Source organism: Episyrphus balteatus, chromosome 1, assembly GCF_945859705.1.
Source record: "Episyrphus balteatus chromosome 1, idEpiBalt1.1, whole genome shotgun sequence".
Lineage (NCBI taxonomy): Eukaryota > Metazoa > Arthropoda > Insecta > Diptera > Syrphidae > Episyrphus > Episyrphus balteatus.
In genome coordinates, this window is record NC_079134.1 from 156,698,611 (window position 1) to 156,720,411 (window position 21,801).

Here is a 21,801-nt window from a genome sequence, read left to right on the forward strand (position 1 = left end):
TGGGATAACCTAAATCTTTTGATATAATTCTTTATTGTTCAAAAAAGATTGTTTTTGTTTCAAAAGCTTAACCTAATTTGCGACACTACCCCTGTTAAAATTTGAATTGAAATTCTAAAAATAAGCTTTTCCATATTTGTATATGACAAGGACCGACAGTCTTGTAAGGAAAAACATCAATATTGCATCAAGAGAAACTAGGAAATAAGCCTTATTTTGGCTGAGGAAAATCTCTCCGGCGCACAGTGGTTCCATTTGTATGGGAAGTGCGGTCAAAACTCTAAATTTAACTAAAACTGATGGAAACTAAATTAAATTATTAAAAAACTAATTTTTTACATAAATTATTTTATTTTTAATAGAATTACAACAATAAATTTAAAATCTCCTTGGATAGAGTCGATTTTTGATTTTTTTTTAAATTTCTTTCGTTAGAAAGCAATGGGTCCGAAGTTAATAATAGCCTATTTAACAAATCCGTGTTTGTTGACGTCCTTGATGTTTTTCGGGTGTTTTTCGAACGGAAAAACTTCACATCTTTGTTTTTGGCTTCAGCTGCCTCCTCCGTAAATTGCCCTATAGGCAATATTGAATGTTTTACTATTTGGCCGCCATGTATTAAAACCTTGTGCACTGAAGCTGGCAATGGGTACCAAGGATACTCCGCAACAATTTCTCTGGCTGTTTCTTGAGTGTATTCCTGGAATATCTCAGCATTTATTGCAAAACAGCTTGCCAAAGTTTTCAAAATTACAGCACATCTTTCTATTACTGACTGTTTTACTCCAGTTATTTGGGAAGATACAGATGGGTTCGCGAAAAATCTGCGGGCAGTATTTCCATCATTGGAATTGCCTCCACCTTGTTTTGGCTTGTCGACTATCAACCCAATTTGCCTGAATTCTCCTTGGATACGTTTTTTTTGTGCGTCCATAAGAGGCTTTTCAACACTTCCCGTACGCCATTTTTTAAAGTCCAACCTATAGGCTAAATGAATGAAGAACTCAAAAAACCTTATCCATGCATGGAGTGGAGATATGCCGAAATCTAAGAAATCTTCATTTATCGTTCTTTCTAACGAGCTTTCAATGTCGTTCATATTGGAAGGTTTTGCTCCACAAATATAACAAACTTGTTGTGAAGCCGTATGAGACAAAGCGTTGCATACCTTACCGTCAACCATTGTCAGTTTAAGTATATGCTTTACTCTGATAAAACGGTCGGATATCTTTATAACTGTTTCATTCAGTTCATTTATTTGGGTCTGTATATACTCTTGCTCAGTTCGGCTCAAGTCTGCCGTTTCTTTTTTCAATTGAAAACGTATTGGTCGACAGTATCGAGTTGATCCTGGCCGAGGATTATGCCATACAATTTTCTTTTCAGAACCCATTTGCGAATAAAGTTGTATTGGAACATATGAAGTTATAAACATGTCCGAATCGCTGAATTCGCCGGATATTCTTTGCTTGTACTCAGACTGTCCACTGCTTCCATCAAAGCCCCATTTGCCGATTAGAGTAAGATGACCTATATCAAGAATTCATTAAGCCACAATGAAATTATATTTTTAAAAAGACGAACACAATTTTTTTCTACCTCATGTGGTTTTATTCAGACGAGCGACACTATATATTGGCAACTAAAGTTATCGGTTGCAACAAACATCACGAAACACTTTTTCTATTAACACAGCTAAAAAATGAAGGGACAAGTTTTACAACATAACACAAAACTTTGTTTTTTAAATTTTTTTATTACCGAAATCATTCTCCAAATTTTCAAAAATTTCTTGTTGAGATTCTACGATGCGTTCAGCTGTATGATTAAGAAGCCCTTGAAGCGAAACTTCAGCCAATGAATCCGTTATTTTAATTGTTTGAAGTTCTGGGTAACAATCTTGTTTGGCTTTAAGAACTTTAACGTAGCTTGGAAAAACATCGACTTCAGTTTTTTGGTTTACCAAGTTCCTGATGACTTGGTACTGATGTTTTGACAATTTTGCCTCAACCAAAAGCTTCAAAGCATCATTCGTGTCAAGTTGTTTAATTTGAATATTTTCTTTGGACTGACATTTTTTCAAAGCACAAGCGATATCTTCATCTACGATGTCAACGATCTCTGCAATACGTCTCCTTTTTGTCCTTGATGAGCTTTCCAAAAATGGCTTTTTTGGTCTGCCATGAGGTTTTTGTGAGATATTCTCATCTTGTTGTTCTTGTACAGCACTAAAATCTTCCTCGACATCAAGCCAAGCACTGTTTTTAGATAAAAGTACGTTTTTCTTCTTTGAGCAGGCCTCCCACCTTCTTTGAAAGCATTTACAAAGATTAAGTATCTTTTTCTTAGCTTGCAAATCTTCAATTTTATGAGTTTGCTTAAAAACCGTCCAAGTTTCGTTGGCTTTTGCAGCACTGCCAACTTTTTTAGCCGAGTACCAAATATTAAAAATATCGATTCGCTTGGTCATATTGATTGAATCTAAAAAAAAAGTGGAAATCAGTGTTTTATAACGGGTCAAAATTTTTAGACGTGCGCCAATCTGCGCTCAATAAGTCATATATATTCTGAAAGAAGAAAAATAGCACTAAATTTTGATGTGTAAGAGATAACCGGCATTTAGCGGCATATGCTGTTTTTTTTCCTCAGAAAAACACGAAAAATGAGAAAAACACAAAAAATGGATAAGTTCTAATGCATGTACAAAAAAAAAAAAAAAAAACAAAATAAAAAAAAAACTATCAAAATGCCTTCATGATATATTTTTTTAATATTCCAATCACCTTTTTTCCAAAATTAACTTTAAACACTCTAAAAAATTGATTAATGCGAACTCGTATTTTCAGATATAATTTTTTTTCTAAACTGCGAAAAACTCTCAACTTCGTGACGCGACTGAGAACCAACAACTAATTATTAATGAGAAATCTTACTGTCACTTAGTTGTCCCGTTATCATAGATAATTACTGCATCAAAAATAAACAATTTGATAAACCTTAAAATTTTGACTTATGACCTATGGGAGGAACCACTGTGCGGCGACTTAAGTTGTTACTCGAGTAACTGCTATAGGCAAAAAGTATCGGGAAATAAGTTATAATTCAAAAATATTTATTCATTCTTCTAAAGCTATTTTGCCACTTTCAAAGTATTCCCATGATGATAAATTTATTTAAAGTAGTCCTCTCAACACGATGCAATAAATCTTGGCTAAGGTTTTTTTTTTCGAGTTTAAAAACAAATCCGAAAAGTCCTTTTTGTTTTAGCTGAGATGGCCACAAACAACGAGGAATTTTTTTAGTGTTTTTGGAACCAAACGAGACATGAATTTTCTAAGTAAAAATTGTGTTTCAAAACAAGATTTTCTAATCTTTTTGATATTCCAACATATCTGTAATGTCTCGAACTGTTGATCGACTATAACTACACCGAAAAAAAAATTGATAATAACAGCTATCAAATAACATTTTTCAGTGACAAAAGTCGTCCAACAATTAAAATATCAATTTTGATATTTTATCATATCATTTTGACATTTTTTAATTTCAGGTGGGATAATGAAAATTTCACTTTGACAATTAAAATATCATTTTGACATTTTTTAAAGTTTAAGCGGATAGTCAAAATTTCACTTTGACAACTAAAATATCAATGTTGACTAGATTTTACGATTTAGTTTATTATAATGAAACTTATTTCTTTCCTTTTCATTTTTATTATTTTAAGAATTTTCTTTCTTTTTTCAAAACATTACTGAAAGGAAATATTCTTTACAAAATAATGGTGATATTATTTTTCTATTATAGGTGATATAATTGTTTTGTTATTTTCTCCCAAACTATGTGAAGTAAAATCTTATTGCAGATCAAATTTTCTCAGAAAATCATACATTTTACTTCGAAAAAACACAAAGCGCCTTTAAATTAGTAAACATAAAGAGTTTTTTATTTAATATTTTTCAATAATTTGGAATGAGAAATTGATATGAAAAAATGATAATAAAATAAAAAAAAAAAATTTTCAAAATGTGTCATTTAAATATCATAATATCATAAATAAAAATATTGTTTTAACATTTTAAATATCATAAAACACATTTTATAGAGCATTTTTGGCTGATATTTAAAAAATGTTAAATTGATATTGGTTTTTTTTCGGTGTAGGCATAGAACCAATATAAATGAAATGGAAGACGGCTACAATCCAAAAAACTGATATTCCAACAACTCTAAATCCTGAAAACCTTAAATGTCGAAAATACAAATTTCTGAAAGTCCAATACTTATCCCGCAAATCAAAAATTCCGAAATTCCAAGGTCGAGAAAAAAACCCCAGAAATAATACTTAATTTTTTTGTACAATACAATAAAGCACCAAATTTACCTCACATGCTGAACAAAATAAAAAGTAAAACGTAAAAAAATACTCAAATTTAATTCCAAATTTGTATTCCAATTAATATAACATATGGATACAAATATTAACGAATCAGAAATCCCGAAATATTTCGTGATTGTGAAACTTCGCCTTTTGGCTTTTGATAATGAAATTATAGGATTCTGCATTTCGAATTTTCAGAATCTTCGGTTTTTGGCTTTCCGGATTCTATCCCCAACCGAAATTAAATGTATCTCAAGTCTTTTCAAACTAATTGTCAACATGAAACAAAATAGGTAAAACACACAGATAAAGTTCATTAAAAAACACAATGCAGATTATATCAAAGTTATAAAAATAAGCAATAGATGATTTCAATTTAATATTCAGGCCCATTTGCTCATACTAGTCATAAATTCTAATCTTAGCTAGGTCGAACATAGTTCTTTAGTTCTACTTAGTTTATTCTACGTTTCTAAAAAATATTTATGTTGATCCTAGCAATGATATACTTTCATGATATAAATAGCTGAGAACTTCAAATTTAATTGTCACATCGAAATAAATGTCAATTAATTAAATCAGTTTTTGAGCAATTTAGCAGTTAGAATACATTTTTTTTTATATTTTAACATTTGTGGAATTTTATTGCAAGAAAAAAGCCTAAAATAGAGAAAGTGACCAAAAATATGTGATAAATCTGATTCTAAAAAATGTGTTCATGTGAATGTATTTGATCTGTAAATGTGTTTGTGTGTCAAAATATGTTTTGAAAATATGAAAAAAAAAATGATGAATAGTGCTTAAAAAATTTGTGCCTGAAATTAAACCATTTTCTGATGATAAGGGGGTATGAAAATAAGTTAATTATTATTAGACTAATAAATTGCTCTTTATTTTGCAACCAAGATAATTTTTTAAGGAATATTACTTCTTTTTCTCTCAATTAATAATGCTTAAAAGTAACATAAAATCCTTAAGTTCTACTATTTCTTCCCCCTAAGTTATGTTAAACTTAGAGGAATTTATGACACAATTTGAAGTTCTTGCAAACCGCTATGAAGAACTTAAGGGTTTATGTTTCACATAAATATTTAAGACTCGTTTCAGCAAATGGGCCTCAGAGATAAATAATGTTTCATTTAATAATTTCAGATTTTCAATATAATTAAAAGTTACTCATACACCTAAGTGACCCACTCAGAAATAGCTATAGGTCGTTTCAAATCAAAAGTCCTGACTCAGAGTTTATTTTCTCCCTTCCAATAAAATTGAGAACAAATAAACAAAAAACTCAATTTTATTGGCTCATTGCGACGAATCAACTCAAAAATAACAACAAATCATGCTTGTTTGAATGAAAGAAATGCTAGAGAAAAAAATAAACAAACGAAAATTCTGAATTTGTTTATTAATGATTTCTATGGTGACGACTCCAAAATAATTGAAAAATAAAAATAAGATATTTACTGCCCAATTAAACAAATGAAAAGATGTGAATAGAATTTTAAGTTATGAATTGCTATCATATAAACTGGACATTTCTGGTCCATCTTCACCTAGTCCTATAACAATATCTTCTGCAAAGTTACCCCAACTACCTTCAAATGATAAATAATTAAATAATTGTATGTTTTTTTGTATTGTCCGCGGAAATGGAGTGATGCAAGCCCGGGAGACTTGCCTCCGCTTTCTGAGGCTAACCCAGTGAATCTCACAGACGGATCAATTAATTAAAATAGGGATATCAAGAACTGTTCTTTATTATTTTATCGTAGTTTTAGAAAAAGTTCAGCTGCCTCATAAATGCTTCCTTCCAGTAAGCGAATGAGTTTTTTTTATTTTTGCTCAATTTTCCATGGGACTTTTGATTTGAAACGACCTATAACGCAAATTAATTGTAGCTGAAAGAAATTTTTTGTTTCTTATTCTTGATAATATACCCAAAATAGTGTTCTCCGAACGCTTCAACACCTGAAAATCGAACTCAAATGGTCAAAAACACATTTAAATTGATTTTTCTGAGTATCGAATTTCTAAACTCGATGTATGTCCAAAATTTTGCCAAAATTCCACACGACTTACAAGACATTTTATAAAATTTATAATTCTATATTATTAAATTTGTCCGAAAAAATGACGTCTTATTGCATCAAAATGTGCTAAAGTTTAGAAATTATGACTTTTGAACTTACAGATGGTTCTAATAAGGTTCCTTCCTAAATGGGCATCAAAATAAAGTATCAAAATAATGTTGTTTACTAGGAAATCGATTCATGATATATAGAGCGCCATTTCGGGGACGCCGAATGCCATATTTCTTTAAACATTGTGAGAACTAAAATAAGACATTACCTAGTGGTCAAAACGAAATTTTTGAGAATATCATCTCCTCGAACGCTCTGAACATAATTCTGTCTTTTTTAACTTAGGTAAAGACAGCGTACAATTTCAGACAAGCATACAAATGATTTTGTTAAAAACATTGTGTTTAGTAACTGATTTGAGATAATTCAACAAGTCCGTAGGGAATAAAGTATTTATTATAAATTTCAACAAAAACATTTAAAAAATGTTTATACTTTGACCTTCTTTTTCTTTATTAAACGATGGTATAACTTTTTTATAAAATAAAATTGGTACGAACAATCTGCTATGTACATTAAGGCCAACTTTTCAAATCAGATAAACTTCAGTTAGAACTTATTCCTAGGAATAAAAGTTTTTTTATTTAGGGTAAAAGCGGGTGAGATGGCGCGGCGGGGGAGATGGCGCGGCGGGGGAGATGGCGCACTTTAAATATCTTTTACATTTATTGCTCTAAAAATGTATGAAAAATATTTTTAGCTTTCTTTAAATATTTTAAATCGAAGTAGCCAGTATTCGTTTCTTTGTCTGTTATACAAAAAATAAAAAAAAATTTCAAAACAAATCATGTGATGATTTTTTTCGAATTTTTTTGTTTGCTTTTTTTTTTTTGTTCCGATATTTTGTGAGTCGTTGGGATCTTAGATGCCGTCGATACACCAATACATACAAGAGAGTATAAGTTATGCATTGCGTGTGAAATCTGAGCTCTAGTTCTATCTGCTTTTTATGGGGAATTATGCGAAAAAAGGTGAGATGGCGCAGTTTTTTTCGGGTGAAATGGCGCATTCCGTACTAGAATTTTTCAATTGAGTATAGTGTTAGCATGTGCCGTATCACCCTCAAAATATTTTTTTTAAGTAATTCAGCCAAGTTCAAATTTTATAAAAAGACGGCTAGTTGCAATCTATTATATGGCATGCATTGGTGCTTGACTCCTTCACATCGTTCAATCATTTGTGCAATGAATTTGGCAATAGAAACCTAAAACAAACTCATGCGCCATCTCACCCACCCTATAGGGGGAGATGGGTTTTTTTTTAACTTTTTTTCTATATTAATTTAAAATTATAAATTTAAAATATAAAATTCTGTAAAACAAATAATACGTTGGATATTGAATATAGAACATTTTTGTATTGTTAGAAATATGAAATGAGGTTTACTTTGAAAAATATGACAAAAACAAAAAAGGTATGCCATCTCACCCGCTTTTACCCTACATTTATTCTTCTGATAAATCTAATTGACGATTGAAAAATCATGGCTAAAAGTGACTATATTTTATTTGAAGTATCAATTTTTCTTTCAATTTAGAACAATTTATTGTATCTTCTTATCTTTGGAGTTTGGCAATCTGACAATCACTGGACTTTATAAAGTTTTGAACACGTAGTTTTTTAATTTTTCATATAGATCCTTTTTTTGATAGGGCGAAAGTTCTTGGAAAGCCAGTTTTTAGCCAAAATCAATGTTTGCAAAATAAAATAAAAAATTGTTGCCAATAATAAAATTTTCTTTTCCTCACCACTTCAATAAAACTTTTTAAATTCGGAGAATATTAAATATTTCAAAAATAAAACAACTGCTATTGTTTCACAAGGATATTCACGGAAAGCTAGCAGTCGTTATAATTTTTTGTTTGTTCTTTTTTTTTCTATTCTATGCGCAACGTTTGCCGCCATCGCCTCTAGCAGACTCATAGTCTGCAATCATTTCATTTAGATTTTGTCAACAAAAATGGGAACAACACAAAATCATAACTTCTCGTGTGTTTAGATAGTTTTGTGTTTGTTTACAAACCAAACAACGACGACAGGAGATTTTCACAGAAATTATTTTAATCAAATAAAAAAAAATCTCTTCTTGTACTGATAACACAGGGATGGATTTTTTCTTTTTTTTTTGGGCCTGTTTCTTGTAGAGTTAAGCTTTGGTAAAAATTTTATAACAAAATAAAGTCGTTAGAATTTAGATTGAGAAAGGTGTCTGAGCCTTAAATAGCCTATTGGATGGAATGAACTTGTGAGTTTGTTGGAAAAAAACTTAAAAAAGAGTTTTACGATCCTTTTTATTTCCTAATCCTTCCCTGCTCAAAGCTATGAACCGAACCAAATGTGTGCTAAAATATCATCATCCTCTTTTATTTTCTCTTATCAGATTTTTTTTCCAGCTCTGATAAACATCTTTTGTCAACTAAAATTCTAACTTTATTTTCATTTCTTAATTTTCTTTTTTTAGGAACTGATAACAACTATGTACATAGGATTCTTAGGCCTTATATTTGCATCTTTTCTCGTTTATCTCATGGAAAAAGATGTCAATGAAAAGTTTAGTAATTTCGCTCAGGCTCTCTGGTGGGGTGTGGTAAGTTTATTTTCATTTTATTTTATGAACTACAAACAAAAGAACTAACTAAAATTATATAATTGCTTTTACAAAATTTACTTTTTTTATTATTTTTTTTTTTTTTTTTTTTTCATTTATATAGATAACTCTATGTACGGTAGGGTATGGTGATATGGTACCCGAAACGTGGCAAGGCAAACTAATAGCATCGTTTTGTGCCCTGCTAGGTATATCGTTTTTTGCACTTCCGGCGGTAAGTAAACATTATTTTATGTTTTTCTTTTTGTTTTTCATTTATACACCTTTTTTGAATCTCCATTTTTGTTGTACTTCATATAACAAAAGGAGCTTTATATTTAGTTTCTCTAATGGAATAAACTAATTTAAGTTTGACGTTGGATGAGTTAAAGTTGTGAGAGCTTTTATATGAACATCGCGGTGGGCGGTGGAGTAAAATTGTTAATATTTTCGATTGCAGGCATACATGGTGTATGAGTGATATTTTTTTTGCAATTTATACATATGTTGGGTACATTTTATATAAATTTTTTTTTTGTTAATTTTAAAGAATAAAAAAAATTAATATAAAAGTGCTAAAAAAAATTTCTCTCTGCCTTAAGCTCTTAATGCTGGGGACAATACTAAAACTTGTATACAAAAAAGCAGTATTTTAAATAAAATATTATTTTTGTTAATGAAAGAACTCAGAGGATAAACCATAGAACAACTTGTTTTAAGCTTGAGAACTTAACAAATTTGTAGAAATATACCAAGTTTTTTTTTAGAAAACTTTTTAGAAAATTTGACTCCAAAAATTTACAATCAACTTTTAAAACTTATTTTAACTAGTTTTTTATAAAATTAATAAAAACTTCATAAAGAAGTTTATAGGAGCCTTTACACATAAGAGCAAGTATCCTACGTGCAACAAAGATGTGCATTTTATTTTATTTTTTTTTAACTTGGTGAAAAAGTCAGCAAAATTATTGGGAGTGATAGGGTGTCTTTTTTTTTTTTTTTTGAAGAAATGATGAAATTTATAATAAGTAACAAAACAAAAACTATAGAAAAATGATACCTGTGTTAAGAAATTTCGAAAATCGTTTTTTTTTAATAATTTTTTATATGTGAAAATTTTCCAACATTTTACAAAACAAAAGTTAGTATGCTATTTTTAAGAAAATATTATTCAACACATTAAAACTAAGTTTCAATAAAATTCATCAACCCATTTTCAAAAAATTGATTTTCAAAAAACAATTTTGATGTAATTTTTTTTTTTAATAGAAAAATATGTTTTTTGAAAATTTTATACAATTTTTATATAGCGTTTCTGTATAAAAAATTTGGTTGAAATCTGCTCTGTCATTAATGATAAATTCATAAAATAAAACGTCCTATGACAGGTATGTATAGTTTTGGTCATAAAAAAAAATTCTTTTTGTCCTCTAGGGAATCAGCCAAAACTGTTAATTACCAAGTTTGAAGAAAATTACTCAAATAGGTTAGGTTACAGACAGACAAATAGACAGAAACGCCGGAATCACTTTTTTTATATTCTCCATCATTGTAATGTTAGTTTTCTTTGAAAAAGTAATAAATTACTTTCTTGGAGACTATAGATAAAGATTATTTTCTTACACTCATATTATTGTTGTTTATTTAACAAAAAATATTATTTTAAATTTAAATTTACACAAAAATCAATTTATTCAAATTTTTTAAATTCAAAAAAATTCAAGTAATTTTTAAAAAATTAAAGTAATTTTTAAAAAATCTTAGAAAAATATCAAATAACAATGTATGAATTTTAGTTTAATTTTAATAGAAAATAAGATCTATGAATAAATGCGTTTTAGAATTTTGTCTCAAATATTGTATTTAGCTGTTAATGGTTTCAAAAATGTATGTAATGAAGGTCGTTCAAATAATTTGTTTTTATTCATATTATTTTTAATTTGCTTAGTCACGAAAACATTATTTTAAATAAACAACATTTATATGAGTATAAGAAAATATATTCTTTATCTATTATTTATTTTCATTACTTTAATTTTGTTTCCAGTTTAATCCAAATTTTGCGAAAAATGTTCGCTATGGTCTTGAATTGAATAAAAAAATTAATATTAATTATCACATAAATTCGTAAAATTTACTTATCTTGTAGCTTTCAAAATCAACATTCAAAAAATAAAAAAAAAAACAAAAGTTAAAAAAAAAAATTACCAAAATCCAATTCAGTAGAAATACTTCTAACAAAATACTTTTTTTTTTTCAAATTCTATTCATAAATTTTAAATACTACATAAATCTGTTTTGATTTTGATGTATTTTTAAAACTAAATAAATCCCATTAATTACCATTTATTTACATAGCCTTCTTATTATATAATCCCGCTAATCCCAGAAAATGAATACAAACAAATTATAAATTCACCATGACAATAAATAATAAATATTTAAAATGTTTCAATTACTGATTGTAACAAATTAATTCCCATTTCAACATTTAACAAAAACTAAATTAATAATTTCTCATAATATTCTCTATTTCGGATTAAGAAAAAACAAAAAACAAAAAAAACTAGAATCCAAAATATTACAACCCATGACTGGACTGGATAATATTTGAAATTATTTGTTAAATCGTTCACCCTAATTTGCGCACAGATTCAAACACAAAAGCCAGTTACATCATTTTATATGATAGCTTTTGCATTTTGCTGTTTTATGAACTCATAAACTCAAACCCCTTTAGGAAAAACATTGTGTGTGTGTGTTTAAGTGAATGTGTGTGTTCTAAAACGATGGGGATGTATTTGAATTTGCCAACCTCATTCATTCGTTTAAACGAGCATAAATTTCATTTTCGATGTAAAACTTCCCAGTTGCCACACCATAATCCCCTAGAGGTCCTGCTGCCATGCAATCTGGTGGATGGCTGAACGTGGTTATAATCTAGGTTAACCATAGTGTGTGGTAGGGCAAAAAAAAAAGTATAAGATGTGGGTAGATACTTTGGTTAGAGTTGGAGGACAAACAACAAAAAAACGACTGACAACTTCTCGACAAACAAACAACTAAAAAGTCCTTTCTCCAATGGAAAAGGAGACACAAATTCTATATATATATATATAAGTATATGTAAAAGACAGAGAGAAATATTCATTCAACCGTAAGTTATAAACGAGAAGGGCTATTAGATTGCATCTTCTGGTTAGGATGCACATCTTCTATCCAAGGAGGACATAATCTCAACAAAGCACCTGCTTAACTTTTACGGAAGGATATTTCAAAAAGTCGGTTAAGGGTGGTAGACCTTATATCATAGCTTAAGGTAAGATTCCGGTTGCCGTTATGTCATTTTTGTTATACGCGTTCTTGATTTATTCTTACGCCATAACTTGTATATGGAGTTATTTTAGAGGTTATACAAAAGATAACGCCAAAGATAATTGCTTTATTACGTGAATAACAACAAGGATTAAATGCATAAAAATTTATAAAATAAGAAGAGAGTAATCTACAATTACTTCTCGTTAGCTGTTTTCTGATTGGGTCACTGTGGTGTATGAGTAACTTTCTTTATTATATTGAAAAACTGAAAAAAAAACTTGCTTTTGAGTTTGAATCTCTGCAAATTAGAATGAACGATTCAAAAAATAATTTCAAAACATCATCGTCCAGTCATGGGTTGTGAAATTGGTTTCTAGTTTATTTTTAATTCAAATCTATTCTTAATTGAAAGAAATTAAAAAAATAGTTTTAAAAAATCATTTTTTTTTTATTGAAATTGTTGCTCCTTATTTATTTATGTGACCTTTTTATTTTAATAAATAGTTTTTGATTGTTGGAAACTTTGTATGTTCTAAAAAAATATTTTTTTTAAGATTTTAATTAATTCCATTAAGTTAGGTCTTATTATATTTGGACTAGCATCAAAATGGGTTAGTAATTGAATTTATGCCAAAAAAATTAAAAAAAAAAAAAAGATTGTTAAAGAAAACGAAAAGGAAACCTGATCCTGGGATATTTTGGTATCTGATTGCTAATTGCATTTTTGGATTTTTTTATCACCCTTACCTTTTTTGAAAAATACTGGCATTTAAAATTTGTAAAAAAAGCCAATTATTTTGTATTTACAATTATGGAATAGATGGTCAATTGAATAAACCCTTTTGAATGGAACAAATTCGTACAAGAGTTTTTATTGCTGATTATGATGACTTGGCATAATAGAATACTCCAGCCAAAAGTGCTACTAAATCCATTGGTGCATTTCTGAGAAAACGGCAACACTGGTCAGTTTTCAGTTTTTTTTTTTATTTAACTCGAAAACCAAGCCTAAATTTGAAAAGGTTCAAAGACACTTTTCATAGCAAACTAAATTTTCTATCAAGTTAAGATGGTTAAAAAATGTTAAAAATTATTTTTGAATAAAATTCTAACCTAAAATCAATGAAAAATAAAATGCACGACTGGGTCGCACGTACTTGCTCTTGTGGGTCAAAGTATCAATATCTTGAATATCTATAGGAAATTTATGATTTTGTTAAGCTTCGAGAAAAAAAATAAAAAAAAAAATATAAAGTTAAAAATAAATTTTATATTTTTTTTTTCAAAAACTTAATTTTTTGGTTACATTTAACACTTCAAAATTATAAGAAATACCTGTCTGTAAGTTTTGAACAAAATTGGCTTATGCTTTGACGATATATACGAACCTTAAAAATATGTCAATTTTTGAAGAACGGCAACGCCATATTTTAGTTCTCCGCATTTTTCTAGAAAAATTAAAAACGCAGTTTTGTTACAATCAATAAGACTATTACGTACACTAAATTTAATCAAAATCGTTAGAGCCGTTTTCGAGAAAATTGAAATACCTCGAAAACGTTATATGGGAGATATGCGTTAAAAAGGAGATATTTAAAAAATAAAAAAAAAACGGGTCTGGGGAATTACGCAAAAATCATCTGTGCCAAATTTCAAGCAAATCCATCCATCCGTTTAGGCCCTAGCTCGATGTACAGATGGACGCACAGACGCACAGACTGACGGACGGCATAACGAAAACTACTTTTTTTATCTTCTCCATCATCGTAATGTTGGTTTTGATTAAAACCTCAAATTTTTTTTCTACACGAAACCAATACTTGCCCTATAGAGCAAGTTATAGCCTTATTACGAATTTCTAACCACTTGTTGTTAAAAATATTCAATGGTAACTCTGTTGATTGTATGTGTGTGCCAAGGTTGTCTAGGTAACTACCATATCTACCACTTACTATGCTCTATTTTTAGTTTACATTCATTTATTGGCTTTTGTTAATCTCGAGTCTCGACTCGACCCAATCTGGTTAATAAAAAAACAAGACACAACTATGTACATATGTATACATATGTATTTTTTGTTGGGTGCCATTCGAAGTTAAAAATATTTTAACTAGCCAGATAGAAGAGAATGATGCAAATTGTAAAGGAAAAGAATAACAAAAACGCAACCACAATGCAAAAGTATTTTAATTAAAACGATGACTCGAGGAATTAGTCCTTGATAAATGACTTGGGGCTAGACAAATGCGGTATTTATAATAATCCTTCCTGTTTCCTTTTTTTTCTTTTTTTGTTGTGCCATCATCAGCATCATCATCATCCAACGCAGAGAGAAACACACATTTGGGATGTTGTTGTGTATGTAGTTTTAACTAGCAATGGTGCCATCTAGTGGATTATTTTCGTTACACTCTTTCTCTCTCTGGTGTTTGGATATGCAATGTGTGTTTATGTGCCCATCATTTGGAGAAAAAGGATATGATGATATAATCTAAAGTAATTCTTGTTGTTTTTTCTAACAAGGATAATGATTGTTGGCACGGCCACTCTCTGTGTGTGTGGTGTTTGTTGTGTAGCACTCTCACTCAACAGGAGCCCTCTTAAGAGGATCATTTCTCTAGTCTCCTTTGTGTGTACAAAGTGCAGTTGAATTGTTTATACTTTGGACCAAAAAGCTTATAGGATGAAAATGGAGGTAGAAAGTACCTCGACAATTTTAACTTAGACTCTTCATTCTACCTATAAAACAACTATGTTTGTATGTAAAGTGCATATATGTATGTGTGTTAGAAAATTATGCTTTATTCGAGTGACGAAATAACGAAGGATATATTCATGAAGATGGTAATGATGACGGTGACAACATGACAGGATAACTCTTTGTTTAGCATTTTGGCGAGAGGATGTAAGATTGCAAAATATGTTTGTGGTATATCCTTGTATTCCTTTTTAGTTCATATGAGTTGAGTGTATAAGGTGATATAGTGTGTAGAAGAGTGTATGTTAGTAAAAAAGAAGAGTTCACTTGAAGCTTTTGTTTTATAGAAATTATGGAGATGAGTGTAGAGTGTTTGCTGTATATGCAATTAAGGATTACTTAATTGGACGGATGCGTTTGTCGGTGTCTTAAGGATATGAGTCTTGAACGGGTCACATGCTGATGTTGATGATGACAATGATGATGATGGATGAAAATAGATAGAAGTAGCAGCAAATTGACAAGATAAATACACCAATTAAGGTGTTAAAATATTAGGTTTATGTAATAAACTGCACGATTGACTCGGTCTTGTCATTCAAAGTTTTCAAAATATTTGTCATTGTTTTGTGCTCTTAGAAATAATAATTTTGAGATGAATTTTATCTTCGATTTTTGAAATTATATGAGTCGATTAAGATGAGTCAAAAAACACACTTTGCACAAATTAATCCAACCCGCAGTCAAATTAAAGCGAGAAAAAGTTTATTTAATTAAATATAGTTATAACTGAAGAGTTTTACGTTCATATCGTTTTCCCTCTAAAAGCGTCTATTTATAGATTTTGTTTTCTTCGATTTTGTATGTTTTTGAGTCATATAGATTCTTATGTTTTTGAGTGTCGTTTTCTTTACTTAGCTCTATCTTTGCAAAACTAGAATTGATAAAAAAATGGAATGCACGACTGGGTCGAACGAACTTGCTCTTAGAGTTCAAATTGCTTAAATTTTGAAGACTTTTTATATATAAATTTGGAAAATGTCAGGTACAAAAAAAAAAACTTTAAAAAACATAAAATTCTTTAAAAAAAAATAAAACAAAATCTGAAACCAAATTGCCCTCCAAAACAAGTATAGGTATGCAGTTTGATTGATATATAAAGATGCATTTTTAGAAAAAAAAATTTCAAAATTGTTAGACCCTTTTTTTTTAAACTAATTTTTTTATAAATAATTTTTTGGAAAAAGTTTTCAAATAAAATTGGCATGCCATTTTGTAAAAATCACTAATCAACTTCTTAAAACAAAATTTCAAAAATTTCAAAAATTTGATTTTTCAAAAAAAAAATTTCAAATTTTTTTTAAAAATCGAAAAATTATTTTTTTCGAAATTTCATTTGAATGGAATAAGCATAAACGGTTTTATGGCAAGTAAATAATGATTTTCAAAAATAAATTTTTTTTATAAGAAGACCTTGTATTAAAACTTCCAATTGAATTTTTTAAACAAAATCGTTGAAGCCGTTTTTGACCAATTTCAACCTTACTAAAATCGGTATATGACAAGTACCGTTATTTTTGGTTCAAAAAAATCAACTCCAAAAATTCCTCTGGAGAGTCGCCAAATTACGCTACATACCAAGTTTGGCATCAATCAGTCCATCCGTTTAGGCTGTAGCTTTGTATACAGACAGACAGACTGACTGACAGACAGACAGACAAACGGACTTCCGGGACCCACTTTTTTGGCATTCTCTATCATCGTAATGTCATGGAAAAATGTTATCTCAACTTTTTTTTTTTTACGAATGCATAACTTGATATTACCTATGTATATCGCAAGTAAAAAAACTACTTTTATACGAACAAAATTAATGACCCTTTAAACTTTTCCTATAAAAATATAAAATTTAAGACTCGTAAAACTTGAGATATAAATTATGCTACTGCTACATGAAATTACGATAATAGAGAATCCCAAAAAAAAATTCCGAAATGATTTCTGTCTTTAAGTCTGTCTGTTTGAAACATCCCAAAACGCTACCCTAAGGGGTTTTGTTTCAAACTAGTTACAGATTTTGGTTGACTCCCTTGATGAAAAATTGAAATTTTTTTTTGGATTAAAAATTTTTGGAAAAAAAAAGTTTAAGAAAGCTTAATTTAAAAATTAAGATTTAAAAAAAAAAAAGATTTCCCAAAAATATATTTTTTGTATCAATTTTTGTAGTTTTTTTTTTATCAAAAGAGTGTATTTTCTCAAAATTGTATCTAATTTTGTTTTTATTTTTATTTTGAAAACTTTTCAAACATTTGGGCAAGTTTAGTATTCTAAGAAAAAAATCGACTCGAGATTACAATCAAACATGGCAATATAATAGAGAAGTAGGTCCTGTAATTCTTTCTGACTTCGAAGTTATGAGTTGTATGAGATATCCTAGAACGAAATTGAAATTTTATTTTAAGGACCGACATTACCTAAATGGTAACTCCCTTTTCACCAAAATGGAAAATCTTAATGTTCTTAAAAACGGCTCAAACGATTTTGAAAAAAAAATAATTTTTGGACAGTTATTAACGGAACCTGGCACAGAACCGTAAACCAAATTTCAAAAAAAAATTTTAAACAAATATTTTTTTCTGTAGCCTTAAGTTAAAATTTCGAAAAAGTCAATTTTGGATATTTAAAAAAAATGTATTTCGAAATTTGTTTTTGAAAAATTATTATTTTTTTTAATGGATTAATAAATTTACTTGAAATTTTGTCAAATATGTGGAAAATAATTTCTTCAAAACGGCGATAACTTTCTTACATAATAATTCAACCCCTCAAAAAACAAAACACTTTCTTTCCTCAAAAATATTTAGAATTATTAGGTACAAAATTTTTTTTTTGTCAATAAGAAAAACTTCAATGCAAAATATGTAACTGCATCAAATATTTTTCTTTTTCATATTCGTAGAAATTTTTACAATTCAAAATTTATTTTTTTTAATTTAATTAATAAGTATATTATTTAACCCTTGGAATAGGATTTTTTGAATTAGTGCAGTTAGTTGAATCGAACATTTTGACTTATCCGGACGTTATGAGTTCTCTAGAACTAGATCCCATAATTTTATGAAACTTAAAAGTTCGTTTGTGTTCAAATATATTTTAATAAAATGTTCAGAAAATCTAAGGAATTTAATGCGAATTCAATTAACCTAGTAACGCTTGAATAAATATTAAGAAACAATTTAATTACATATTGTTTTAAGTTCTTACAAGTCCATCAATTTATAATAGAAATCTAACAACAAGAGCATTCAAATGTTTATGTTAAACTAAAATTTCACAAAACTTTTTAAGCATATAGATAGACATATGAAAAGGCCTTTGAATCGCGCTCAAACACTCTCCATAAAATCCATATCCAAAAGTCTTAACTGCAATTACATATCAAAGTCGTGATTTGCCCACATTCATCTTCAACATCAACCAAAACTTAAATTAAATCCAAATATTCATCGTCCGAAGCCGAAACTTGTAGAAAATATTGAAAATACTCTCCGGCTAAATATAGACCCCTAGCAACAACTACTCCACTCTACTCTCAAAATGAAAAAAAAAAAAAAAGCCTCTCCCAACTCCTCAACCAACGAAGAACAAATTCTAATTAAATCTGGATATCATGCATAAATTATTATTTCATGAATATTGTTCAAGCTCTACACAAGCTGTCTTGTGTACATATAAATGAAAATTTTGATAATCAACCACATTTACTCATGAATTTTGTATTTTTCCTTAACTATGGTTGTTCTTGTGTTCTCTATCTTGTACCACACACCCGCAGGGTATCCTTGGCAGCGGTTTTGCTCTAAAAGTTCAGCAGCAACAGCGCCAAAAGCACATGATCCGACGGCGCCAGCCTGCAGCCACGTTAATACAATCCCTATGGAGATGCTATGCTGCGGACGAACATTCCGTATCTGTGGCAACGTGGAAGATCCATCAAGTGCCATTGCCAAGTCCGCCGCCATCGTAAGTATTTGATTTTCTATATTTTCATCTTGCTTTTTTTTCGTAAAATAAAATAAAAAAAAAAAATAAAAACATATAGATATAATGTATCCGTTTTCGTGTTATTTTTTTTATAAAAAATAATTAAAATGAAAAAAAAAAAATATTGTTGTCGTTCGGTTTTTGTCCCTATGTTTATGTCCTTTTTTTATGATTAAAAAAAAATATAAGGACGAAGAAAATACTTTTTGATAGGGATTTTCTGTTTATCTTGTTTTGTTGTTTTTTTTTTTTTTTCTTTTTATTTGATTTTTATTGACGTCGTGAGCTCAGAAGCAATTAAAATTTATTATAAAATAATTTTTTCTATATACAATTAAAAGAAATTTTCTAACATTTAAATTAAAATGGCAAAAAAAAAATGTTGTGCGTAATAAATGTTTCTTCTAATCTCCTTAACTGGGTTATTTAACAGTTTTGTTGTTTTTTATCGTAGCATTAAACATTTTTAAATATTAAATTAAAAAAAAAAATAAATGTAAATATTTTGTATACAAAAAACAAAAATTAATAATTTTAACCAAAAAAAAAATTACAAAAAAGGATTCTTTCTTATTGAAATTTAATTTAATTGACGTGTTTGTATATGTGTCTTCTTTTAGTTCTGAGTACTGGGATAGATTGTTAAAAAATTTAAGTGAATATAGGTAAATGAGGGTAACATTTTGTTTTTGATATTTTTTTTTCTTTCACTTTTATTTTGATTTCTTTTAAATGTTAAGTTTTTAATTTATATTTGTTTTTAGTTAGTATTTCTTTGGATTTTTTTTTTTTTGTTTTTTAAAATATTTCTAAATCTTTTGGTTAGTATCCCGTTTTTTCACCAACAAAAAAAATGTTTTCCATTGTCTTTTCTCTTTCTTATTATTACAAAAAAAAAAATAAAAATGCTCTCTCCATGTACAACTTTTGTATGCTAAAAAAAATTATTACAAAAAAAAAAGTAAAAATAATTTGAAAATTTATTTTTTCATATAGAAATTATGTTGGTTTCTTGTCCCCTCCTCTGTTGTTTATCACCCACCTCGAGTTTTGTATTGTTGATTTGTGTTTGATAAACTTAAAGCTGCTATAGCTTAAATGCTATAAATGTTATTACAATGGCAGTTATGTTTTGTTGCGCATATTAATAAATATATTTTTATATATATATATAATATACACTTTTGCTAGTTTTATTTAATATTATTGATAAATACAATTTGAATATTTATAAACAATATTGCAATTTGCTTTTATTTAAAGAGTGAAATGTCTTTTATTGTATTGATTTTTCAACTAAGATAAAAAGAGGTTAAGAAGGTAATTTTGATTTAACAAAACAGAGATTAAACTAAATAATTGGCAATGCTTATGGTAAGACCAACACAGCGTTTAATATCACTTTGATACAAAATATTATTGAGGGAATTGAGGTAAAAAAATGATGAAAGAAGTGTAAAGCTAAGGATACCTTCATTAAATTAATTTCTTGTAAAAAAAGGAATTTTAAGAAAAAAATATTTGAAAATCGTTAGAGACGTTTTTAAAAAACATGATTTTTTATATAAAAATTTTCTAACATAGATACATATTTTAAATTGAAGAAATAATTTATTAAAACTTAAATCCGAAATTTCAAAATATTTCACAGACCCATTTTCCAAAAATTGGGTTTTAAAAAAAATTGCTTTTTGAAATTTTTTTAAAAATTTTAATATTACCGTTACTTAAACGCTTTTGTATGAAAATTTTAATTGAAATCGGGTTAGTCGTGTACGAGATATTTGAGAAACCAAAAAAAAGCGTTCAATGTCAAGTAACGTTAATAACGGTTCAAAACATATTTGCTTTATTTAAAAAGTTGGGTCTTATTTTTGCACTACATAAAAAATTGTAATCAAAATCGTAAGAGGTGTTTTTTTAAAAAAATAGTTGTTTTAACATTTCCGTTATATGGCAGGTACCGCTAGTTTCGGTCCTAAAAAAATTCTAATTTCTAAAGTCTAATTTTAAAAGAATTATGTTATTTAAAAAGTCGAAACTTCGGTATTGAAAATTGAATGAATTTATCATTTAATGGTCACCCAAGCAATTCTATACACAAATTAATATTTCTTAAAAATATTTGTCCATCTTATAAAGACACTTGGCAACTATGTATTTGAAAACTATAGTCAATTTTTGTCTAAAAATACTTAAGCCCAAATAATAAATAGTATTGGTAAATTTGATAGGTGTTACATTTCTGCTTTCCTAGAAATTTCAATTTTTCTGCTTCTATATTTTAGCTTTAAGAAAAATCTATACAGGAAAAATTGATTTTATTTAAATAAAAGTAAGAACCAAAATTTAAAAAAAATGTATTCACAAAACGTTTTGAAAAAATCAAAATTACATTCTAACTCTTTTTCTTATAAATCGTTCAGCCTTTCAAATTCACATTTTTTTTACAAAATTTTTATGCATAATTTTTAAAGTTTTACCTATTGTTATTTATTTCTAACTTTAAGGGACAACAAAAAAGAAGTTATCATTTTTAATATTAAGAGGAAAAACTATAGTAAAATTAATAATATATACGTATTGATAAACTGATAAAAATAATTTTTTTTAAAAAGACAATTGAAAA

The 21,801-nt window shown here is 28.3% G+C and overlaps 2 protein-coding genes across 12 annotated transcripts in view; one reads left to right on the forward strand and one right to left on the reverse strand.

Annotated features, from left to right (window-relative positions):
- Nucleotides 1–21,801, forward strand: part of LOC129921530 (potassium voltage-gated channel subfamily KQT member 4) — a 331,029-nt gene that overhangs the window by 279,402 nt on the left and 29,826 nt on the right. For 9 of the 10 annotated variants that reach the window (XM_056003398.1, XM_056003400.1, XM_056003393.1 and 6 more), the window contains 3 exons: nucleotides 8,987–9,112; nucleotides 9,237–9,347; nucleotides 18,964–19,151. In XM_056003398.1, the coding sequence (XP_055859373.1) occupies nucleotides 8,987–9,112; nucleotides 9,237–9,347; nucleotides 18,964–19,151 (425 nt within the window). Of the gene's footprint in view, nucleotides 1–8,986; nucleotides 9,113–9,236; nucleotides 9,348–18,963; nucleotides 19,152–19,792; nucleotides 19,838–21,801 lie in introns of all 10 variants that reach the window. The other variant, XM_056003392.1, reaches the window with a different exon arrangement.
- LOC129921531 (uncharacterized) lies at nucleotides 247–3,032 on the reverse strand. Of its 2 annotated transcripts, XM_056003404.1 has the most exons (3): nucleotides 2,784–3,032; nucleotides 1,762–2,481; nucleotides 247–1,530 (listed from the first exon to the last, which is right to left on the reverse strand). In XM_056003404.1, the coding sequence occupies exons 2-3, from the start codon at nucleotides 2,468–2,470 to the stop codon at nucleotides 365–367; spliced, it is 1,875 nt and encodes a 624-aa protein (XP_055859379.1). In that variant the 5' UTR covers nucleotides 2,471–2,481; nucleotides 2,784–3,032; the 3' UTR covers nucleotides 247–364. The 2 variants fall into 2 exon arrangements, with proteins under 2 accessions (XP_055859379.1, XP_055859378.1); XM_056003403.1 differs by lacking the exon at nucleotides 2,784–3,032 and having other exon boundaries at nucleotides 1,762–2,709.